This window comes from Egretta garzetta, unplaced genomic scaffold (genome assembly GCF_000687185.1).
Source record: "Egretta garzetta isolate BGI_Z169 unplaced genomic scaffold, ASM68718v1 scaffold567, whole genome shotgun sequence".
Taxonomy (NCBI): domain Eukaryota; kingdom Metazoa; phylum Chordata; class Aves; order Pelecaniformes; family Ardeidae; genus Egretta; species Egretta garzetta.
Genome location: NW_009260348.1, coordinates 334382 through 343819, shown reverse-complemented (window position 1 = coordinate 343819; position 9438 = coordinate 334382). Strand labels below are relative to the sequence as shown.

General features: G+C 38.4%; 2 protein-coding genes across 5 annotated transcripts in view; both read left to right on the top strand.

Annotated features, from left to right (window-relative positions):
- SUGP2 (SURP and G-patch domain containing 2) overlaps positions 1–1231 on the top strand; it is a 19985-nt gene extending 18754 nt beyond the window's left edge. For 2 of the 3 annotated variants that reach the window (XR_004842508.1, XR_004842507.1), the window contains one exon: positions 1153–1230. Coding sequence is in view for 1 of the 3 variants with exons in the window: in XM_035898194.1 (XP_035754087.1) it covers positions 1153–1198 (46 nt within the window). In the remaining 2 variants the exon portion in view is untranslated. Of the gene's footprint in view, positions 1–1152 lie in introns of all 3 variants that reach the window. The other variant, XM_035898194.1, reaches the window with a different exon arrangement.
- A 104-nt stretch (positions 1232–1335) lies between these two features.
- Positions 1336–9438, top strand: part of LOC104129804 (semaphorin-4D-like) — a 9994-nt gene continuing 1891 nt past the window's right edge. Inside the window, exons 1-13 of one of the 2 annotated variants that reach the window (XM_035898198.1) lie at positions 1336–1454; positions 1864–2009; positions 2339–2398; positions 2587–2685; positions 2878–2977; positions 3153–3263; positions 3612–3763; positions 4081–4256; positions 5638–5794; positions 6151–6373; positions 6840–6955; positions 7366–7532; positions 7721–7773. In XM_035898198.1, coding sequence (XP_035754091.1) covers positions 1352–1454; positions 1864–2009; positions 2339–2398; positions 2587–2685; positions 2878–2977; positions 3153–3263; positions 3612–3763; positions 4081–4256; positions 5638–5794; positions 6151–6373; positions 6840–6955; positions 7366–7532; positions 7721–7773 — 1663 coding nt within the window. In that variant the 5' untranslated portion in view covers positions 1336–1351. Of the gene's footprint in view, positions 1455–1863; positions 2010–2338; positions 2399–2586; positions 2686–2877; positions 2978–3152; positions 3264–3611; positions 3764–4080; positions 4257–5637; positions 5795–6150; positions 6374–6839; positions 6956–7365; positions 7533–7720; positions 8929–9438 lie in introns of those variants that run through there. The other variant, XM_035898199.1, reaches the window with a different exon arrangement.

Genomic DNA, 9438 nt, shown 5'->3' with positions numbered 1-9438 from the left:
CCACCAGGCAGTGGCCGCACCACGTGTGCAGCCCAGGAGTGCCCATCAGGGAAAGGGGTAAAGCAAAGCGTGCAGTGGGAAGCCAGGGTCAGGATTAATGTTTGTCCGCTGAAAGAAAGATGTGATGGGACAGGACGGCTGCAAACTCCTGGTGACCGTTCTTGCCAGGACCAGCCCTCCCAGGTGCTGTGAACAAAGCTGGTCATGGGGAAGAATAAAACAAGACGCTGGAAAACGCCTGTGCTCCGATACCTGACGTCCTGGGAGCGAGGTGCAGTTGGCCAAGGAAACGTCTTGGCACGTGGGCAACATCTGTCGATGCAGTCTCACACCCTGGGTCCTAATACAGGGGCTAACAGACTTATTTAATGGTTTCCTGAAGTTTCCAACCTGATTTACTAATTTAAAAGTATTCTAATCCAAACTATTTCACGTGGCTTATGCTAATGCAAACGGTTTCCTCAGTTGTTGGAATCTGCCTCCAGATGAAAGTGCAGAAAGTGCAGAGATGCCATTTTTCTTTAGGAAAGCAAGTTTGGAATCTAGCTCTGTGGTTTCTGTAATTGCAGGTGACAACTACCTAGCTTTAATTTTGCTTGATTTTCTAGCGTTGGCTGGAGGGCATATTCATTTAGGTGGGCTGCCAAAATTCCAGGCATAAGAGTCCCTGATTCTAATTAACTTAATAAAATATAAATTCTTTTTTCATAACATATGGTTGATTTGATAGGTATATATTATCTTTATATAACATACATATAAAACTGGTGAATTACTGTAAATAACGCAGTTCTAGCTATGATTTGTCTTACATACTTACAACAGCTGACTGCTGCAAAATGTTCCCACTTGTTCTTACTCTTTCTGAAATAATACTTAGATAGCCTGCAGAAAATCTGAAACATTGCAGCTTGCAAATGAGAATCGCAGACTTGGCGCAAAGCTTGGTTTGCTGGTAATAGCTTGGAATTGCCATCAGCGTAGTGTCTACTTCTGATTAGTGTAAATAGAGGTAATAGCTACAGAATCTTGTAAAAGGGTATGGCTGTCCATCTCTCATAAAAATGAAGGTAACCAAATATTTACTATGTTATTAAGTGAACTTAAATAACTTAATATTATTAAGTGAACTTAAACTGCTTTTAATTTTAGGACGTCTGGAAGTAGTTATCTGAACGGCAAATGTAAGAGGTTTTGACAAGTTTCAGAAAATATTCGAAGACTACAGATACTCACTTTGGAGGGCTTCCATAGGACATTTTCAAGAACCACGAAGAAATTGCTGCCTGTAGTTGTTTAATGACAAGGAATAAAAACTGGGAAGAACTTATTTCTAGCTGAATCTCTGAAAATGGGCAGCACCGCTATTGTCCTTTATCTCATTTTGCAATTAATACAAGACACAAACACATCTGTTGGGAACTGCATTCCCAGAAAAACAGTAAAATACCAAAGTAAGTGAAAAACAGTAATTTCCCAAGCAGAAAGAAACACAGCAGAGTGTTGGGAGCTTATTTTTTATTAGGCACATAAAGAATACTATGGACTGTTTCACCTCGAGTGTTGTGGATGCACTCAGCCAACTGAGAGTGAGGAATGCCTGAACAATAATTGTTGCAGCTGTAGGTTTGGCCTTATTGATAAGAACAATAGTGTTGTTTATTTTCCAGCAATAAATTGGGAAAAGACTATCCATGCGTTTATTCAAATACTTTCATATTATTTAGAAAATGTTCTGGAAATGCGTATAAGCTTTTGCCTTTGTTCTGTCGCAATTTGCTTTCAATCTGGAATTTTTATTACATTACAGTGTGATTGTAGCGATCAATATTTTTAAAATAACTTATCTTCTATGTTATACAGCTGGAAATATAAATACTTTTATGAAAGAAGGATTATCCAATATTTCCACTCTCCTTGTGAATGAAGAAACCGATACCTTATTTGTTGGAGGCAGAGATGCAGTATTTGCTCTTGACTTGAATAATATTTCTAGAGAAATAGCCAGGGTAAATTAAAGACACTTCTTTTTTTTCCCATGCCTTCTTTAAAAAAAAGCTTTGCCTGTGGTTTTCTTAATTTGAAGATAATGTTCTGATTTTAAATGGATAAAAGTATTCCTATTTCAAGGCTTGTAACTTTATCACAGAATCTTTTAAGTAAAGCAATGCTTCTCTCTTCAGGTTATTTATTATGCCTTGTACGTTACAGAGATACATGGAAAAATGCTTATTTACCCAACAGGCTCAAAGTTAGGATTATTTAGAGCTTTTTTTTACACACTATTTTGTGAAGAAAAATGGCAACATACCACCTTACAAGTATTTTTGGCTTTTAGGAATACTGGTTTGCTACGCAGGAAAGACAACTGGAATGTATTCAGAGAGGAAAGGACAAGGTAGGAACTTCTGTTTCCCCCTCTAAGTTATTAACTAAAATGAAAATTTTATCAAGCTTCTTTTTAATAAATGAAGGAAAAGCAAGTTCATTTAAATCTGTTGGGCTTGTTTGCTTGCTGCTAAGACACCAGGATATTTTCAGATGCAATCCACTACATTATTTAATTTTTTTTTTTTTCTATTTTAGATAAGATGCCAGAACTACATCCTCTTCCTCCATAAGATAAACGACTCCAACCTATATGTTTGTGGAACCAATGCGTATCACCCAGCTTGTGATCATATGGTAATTATGTTTTAATAGAGGTTTTGCTGAAGATGTTTGAGTAGCAGGGCAGATCTTTGATCACTTTCCTCAAAAATATTCCTGTTGAAAACTAGAAACTTCCCTAATTCTTCTTTAAAGGTGTGAAAGACCAGAAAAGTTCTTATCAAATGTCTTTTTTTTTTATTCTATTTCAATGACTGTTTGCCATAGATTATCCATGGGACGAACATGAGCTTGCAAGGAAGAGCTGAAGAGAGCAGAGGGAAGTGTCCATTCGAACCAACTCTGAAGTATGCGTCCATTTTTGTAGGTACGCTTGGACTGACAGGCAGCCTGAGATGGTTTTCCTCACCTAAACTAAGTTACTGGATACTGTTATCCTAGTTCTATTTTTGCTTGTCAACCCCAATTTGTTCCTTACGATACGTCTTTGCATTTTAAAAATAAGTACTTTATACTTTCTTGTTTCTTCCAAATCTTTACAGATGGGGAATTTTATTCCGCTACTTCAAATAATTTCTTGGGGACAGAACCTATAATACTTCGCAGTATGAGAAATTCTGTGAGAACAGAGTTTAAAACATCATGGCTAAATGGTGAGATTTTTTCTATATTTCAGTCTCTAATTCGGTGTATGAATTCTCTCTAGAATGTAGTGTATGTTATGTATTGATTTTGTAGTGTGAGCTTTTAAACTAAGGACAGAATTAAAAAGAAGTTTGTGACTACGGACTACAGTGATGAGACGAGCCACAGCCCCTTTCCATTTCTGAAAGCACAGTTCCTTCTCTTAACATGTGATAGATTCATAAACACTTTTCAGCCCTTTCCTTGTCCACTAGCCCACAAAAAAAGTTCAATTAGACTTGATTTTAAAATAACATCTGGCATTTATGTTTTTCACATAATAAACTTAAAAAGTTTTGTGTATTTATGTGTTTCAGAACCAAGCTTTGTCCACATGGAAATAGTGCATGAAAGTGAATCTAATCCAAGTGGAGATGATGATAAAATTTATGTGTTCTTCACTGAAACAGCTGTTGAATTTGAATTCTATGACAAGCTTCTGGTGTCCAGAATTGCCCGTATCTGCAGAGTTAGTATTTGTGGTATAAAGATTTTGTTTAGGGTGTTTCAGATGAAGTTTCATAGTCAAGTGATTACAATGGTATCCAGGCTGGCTAAACAAACTAAACTCTGTCTTACACATTTTATTTTTGGACTAGCTTCCTCTTTTTTCTGCTAGAACAGAACCAGCTGTGCAGATTGCATTTGACATTTAAACCTTTTTTCTTTGAGCTGGATTTATATTGAAAGGCCAACTGTATTCTTCCCCACAGCCAACCCCATTAGGTGAAAATCACATCAATTTCTTTCAGCATTCTACAGTGTTGATGTTATTCCTTCATTTAGGGTGATCTTGGTGGAAAACGCATATTGCAGAGAAGATGGACATCATTTTTAAAATCCCGCCTTTCCTGTTCCATTCCAGAATTAAACTTCCATTTTGATATCATCCAGGACATCTTTTTACTTAGGAGAAGGAAGTGGCAGGACAGCATATTTTATGGAATTTTCTCCCAACAATGGTGAGATAGAGGGCTATGTACACTCCTAAAGTTTGTAATGAATTGAGTAAGGGTTCTCACTTCAGTATTAATAGCCTGAGTACAGCCTTTTGGCTTTAACTCAGAAAAAGAAGCTACCAGCTACTGAGGCTGCATGTTTTAATGGACCACATTTGTTTTTCTTACAGCTTAATCCAACTGAACAAACATTATCATCTGAAACAAAATGTTTTTGGTTCCTGGGCCAAAACCTTCAATTAAAGACTAACCAAAAGCTTCTCCAAAGCCAAGTTTGTAGAGTTATGTTCTCTCTAGTGGGATGGTGGGGCAATTCAAGCTAATTACATATAAAATTACATAATTACATACACAAAGCCCTGGATTCTTCTGGTCTTCATGGCACTAAAGGAAATAGCTGACATTTCAAGGTGCAGAATTACTCTCCTGTTCCAAAACAAGGCCTGCTTGTCTAATGAAATGTTCTATGAAAATAAAAACAGAACTCCAAACAAATAGCTTACAGGTTTTAGGGTTAATTAGCTTTTTCGTAATGCTCTGGCTAATGAAGAAAAACAAGACAAGGTGTATCAAAACTTTACATGTCAGAAAATACCAATTACAAAGTAGCCGTGAGTAGGTAATTCCGGTGTTTTATAAAAGCATCAGAATTACCGGAACGCAGCACAGTCAGCACTGTCCAGCTTAACCTGCTGCCACCCATTTACCCATCAGTTTATACCCACGGGAGCTTCTGTGAGCTTTATTTCTGGTTATGGCAGGTTGGGCTCAATGTCTCCTGAGATAGGATTTTGTAGAAGATTTATTCCTTTGGATGTGGCAAAGAGACTTAGACTTGTTACTCACTGGTGGAACTGACATCACAGCGGCGTGCGACCCAGACGCTCCTAAGAGTCTACCTAAATTTTCAGTCGTCATTTTGAGAAGCATTGTAATTGGAGGCAAAGAGGAAAAGTATTGTGGTTTTTAGTAAGATGAGTTAAAGGGATTAGAAGAGGAATTAATGGTCTGTGTCAGAAGCGTGGAGCCAAAGGGAGGAGAATCCTGTCAAAGTGTTGATTTCCACAATACTGGTATGGCTCACCTGTCTGTTTACAAGGAAGGTTGTCAAAAGGGCCTCGTTCTTTAAGTTGTTTCAATTGATTTGAGGGTGGTGACTTAATTTTTAACAACAACATATTTAATACCATCTTTTATGAATGTCTTTGTTTTATTCTCTTAGTGAATCATGAAAACTGCAACAGGGGAGCATTTTTAGCGTTAGGTCTCCTTTCACTAATCCTGAAAAAGATACAGCAGTGGAGATTGGGTTATCTTATGGTATTTCTTTCTATAGAAAAGCCGGTAAAACTTGCTTTTATTTTGTGTGTTGTTTCCTTCTCAGGGGAAGATTAGACATATCAGCAGTTTGTGCATACAGCATGAAAAAGATTCAGGAAGTCTTCTCCAAAGGAAGCTACAAAGGACCAGTAACTGCAGAACATTCCCCTGTGAAGTGGATGGTATACAGGGGAGAAGTGCCAGTTCCACGTCCTGGTGCTGTAAATACGAATTTACTTGCTCTAATTAAAGAACAGCCTCTGGATTATCTTTTTTTGGTAGCAAATCATTAGCTCATGTCTTACCAATGTAAACGCAGTGTTTATAATCAGCAGAGAGATACCTGCTTTCTCATTCCTTCCTATGAAGGTTCCTAGAAAAGCTGCCTTGCTTACAGTTCCGCTCCACAAGCGATGTGGGGTGTTAACTAGTTCATAAAGTGTGAGAAAAATAACGATTTTCATCTTTTGAAGATAAGTAAAAATAACTGAATGCTTAGAAGGAAATACAGCTTTTTTATATGCCTTGGGGAAACGTAAAAGCAATTGTAATTATGTCTGTTATGTTTTGTTTCTAGTGCATTGATAATTTTGCCCGGAGTATTGGGTATAATACTTCTTCTGACTTGCCTGACAAAGTTTTGCAGTTTGTTAGAGATCACCCTCTAATGGATAATTCTGTAAATCCAACGGGTAACAGACCGGTGCTACTGAAGAGAGGTTCAAACTATACCAGGATTGTAGTAGACAGAGTCACTGGCCTAGATAAACAAACGTACGATGTTATGTTTCTCGGAACAGGTAAGTGCTTTTATTTTAAGAGAAGATACTCTACATTTTTATGTCTTTTGTTCCTGAATTTTTTTCTGAGACTTCAAAAAAGTAAAAAGTATTCATCAGCTCTGTTTGAAGTTTTGCATTCAGAAGCGGTCTTGCTAGTTTAATATTTTTATCCCAGGTAGATGAAATGCGTTTGGCTTGTTGGACATTAAAAGGCTCTCTTTAGAAACTTTCCATATCAAAGGAGACTTGACATAATAATATTTGCAAATGCAGGGATTGTTTGAGGTCTTTTTTTTCCCCCTGAAAAAAAATCACTGGTTCTTTCTTACTGAAAGAAAAAATAAGAATGGCTTTGAAGAATTTCAAAAATTCCCTGTGCCCAGGAATGTCTTCTAAATCTCTATCTAATTTCAACATGAATTACCAGGCTAAAATGCTATGTTTAAACAAGTTTATCTTTAGAAATACTTTTCATTTTATGTAGATGACGGATATTTGCATAAAGCTTTCAATTGTGATGGGGAAATGTTCATTGTGGAAGAGCTACAGCTGTTCCCGTCTCCTGAGCCTGTACAGTCTCTCCAGCTGTCTTCCAAAAAGGTAGAACTGCCCCTACCTGCGGCAAGTGACTGCTGTAACAGCTTGCCTTGGGCCTTGCTCCTCCGTGGTGCTCTTTTGGCTTTTAAATAGCCTGTAGATGTCTCATAATGCTGCTTCTATCATGTATTTGTTAATAACAGAAGCACAACACATCTTTTTTCTGTAGAGGAAGAAATTGTCTGTGTCAAAATGCAGCTGAACCAAGCCTTTACGTTCATTAAAAAACTACAGAAGGAGCTCTGCCGTTTTACATGCTATGGAAAGTGAAGGGGGTTTTCTCATTCATATCACCCCCTGTTCTTACAAGATCTTTAGCTTATTGATATGTTTAATAAATACCAGAAAACCTTAGACTCTATATTAGAAAATAACAGCTTAAAAGTGTAAAATAACTCCTCCTGCCTTTCCAGGGAATGCTCTATGCAGGGTCCCTATCTCGAGTGGTACAGCTTCCCGTCTCTGAGTGCCACCGATACAAGCACTGCTTGGATTGCATCCTGGCGCGGGATCCGTACTGCGCGTGGTCGCAGTCTGCTAACGAATGTGTTCCACTGGCAAATCAGACCGGCCGTAGCAAGTAAGTAAAAAGCTGTTGTTTCAGCTGCACACCCGGCGTGAGATTGCTTTATCCGTGCACTCCTAATGTCTGTAACACAAAACAATTCCTAGAAAAGGAATGGTACAAGCTGGCGCACTTATTGTCTGTGTTTTCATCTGTTTGGCTTTTGGGGGTTTTTTGTTTTCTTGTTTTTTTGTTTTTTTCAGGAATTTAATTCAAAGTGTGAAATATGGGGATGCTTCCAGCTGCCTTAGCATAGGTATGTGAATGTTTGTTTTAAGAAAGAATATTTTAACTTCATGCAATCAAAATGCTGTGTGCTCATGGGAATTCTTGCATTATAGAAAACCACAGAATTAAAATCATGTTGATTATTACTTTTGATCTAAGACCAAAAAAAGCCACACTGAGCTGGTGCTGCCTAAATTCTTTTAACCCTCTCAATCTAAATGCCAGGGTACTTCAGAGTGAAACTCTGACTCTCAAGGGAAGCGTGAGTGTGACCCATTTGAAGTTACTGGTGTCCCTCCCACACCCACTTCGCAGAAATCGCACGACACATCAGCTGTCCTATTAAATCTCACTGCTTTAGGATGCTGCTGTGCAGATACGTGACACACTATTCAAGAGTACAGTTAAAAAGAAGGGTATTTGTTATCAGCCGCTTAAAATTGTTATTTTTAGTGGGATTGGGAAATTAATTAATTTTAATGTACAGTTGCAGGTGTGTGTGATCTGGTAGTATTACTCAGTGACTTCGTAATGAGTTGCAAGATAGAATCATAGAATCGTTTAGGTTGGAAAAGACCTTTAAGATCATCAAGTCCAACCGTTACCCTAACTCTGCCATCCCACCACTAAGCCCTGTCCCTAAGATACGTTGCTTTCCTCGTGACACAAGATGTACCTCTCACCTCCACTTAGGTCACTCTGAAGTCAGAGTTGTCTTTAGTCTTGTATATTTTGACCCGCATGGCAAGTGATAATCAGGCACTCAGTGGGATGGTTGGACAACTTTTATGTAGCTGATAGAAGCATTGTGCAGGCAAATCTAAAGATCAGAGCATTTCTGTGGAGAGATGTCATCAACCAGTACAGAAGTTGAGGCATACAAAGGTGAATTTATTTATGCATGGCTATGTATACGGGTGAGGCGAAAGCAGATTAAAATCTGCTAGGCTTAAACTTCTAGTCCCCGATTCGTCCTGTTACACATCAGTGGGAATAAGGCCAGCTTATTGTCACTGATAGGCAGGCCTGTTAGTAATGGCTTTTCTTTGTCTTTACCCCTTCCCTGTTTGTTGCCCGTAGTCAGGCGGGTGAATTAAATTGTGTATTTATCTGGTTATGTGTTTGGTTATTTAAGTTAAGCTAAATCCCCAGTGTTCTTACTTAAAAAACATTATCTTCATAATTTCAGAAAATAGTGTGAGAAAATGTCTCTTTACCCTTGGAAACAATGTTCACCTTAAATGTGTTCCTCTGTCAAATCTGGCAAGCGTAGTGTGGACGTTTAATGGGAGCAGACTTCAGGCCGAGGACTCTAAATATCTCCCCTATGATGGAGGAATAGCAATACTTAATGTGACAGCGGATGCGGCTGGTTTCTATGATTGTCTCTCAGTAGAGACATCCAAAGGGAAGGAATTCCTTACCACCATGGCCCGCTATGCCCTTTATGCCCAAGAAAAGACAGAAGCAGCAAATGTTCTTGCCACAGCCAATAAGCATAATGAAGCAGGAGCTGAGGGCTTTCAGTCTTCAGCACCACCTTCTTTACTGAACGAGGCAGCAAAACAGAGCTCTGTGGGCAGCCAAAGAGAGACACTTGTTTTAAAACTCTTGGGGGCTGTGTTTGCTCTTCTTTTCTTTTTCTTGTTGATTTGGAACTTCTACGAGGGTCATTTACCTCTGCCTTGGAAGA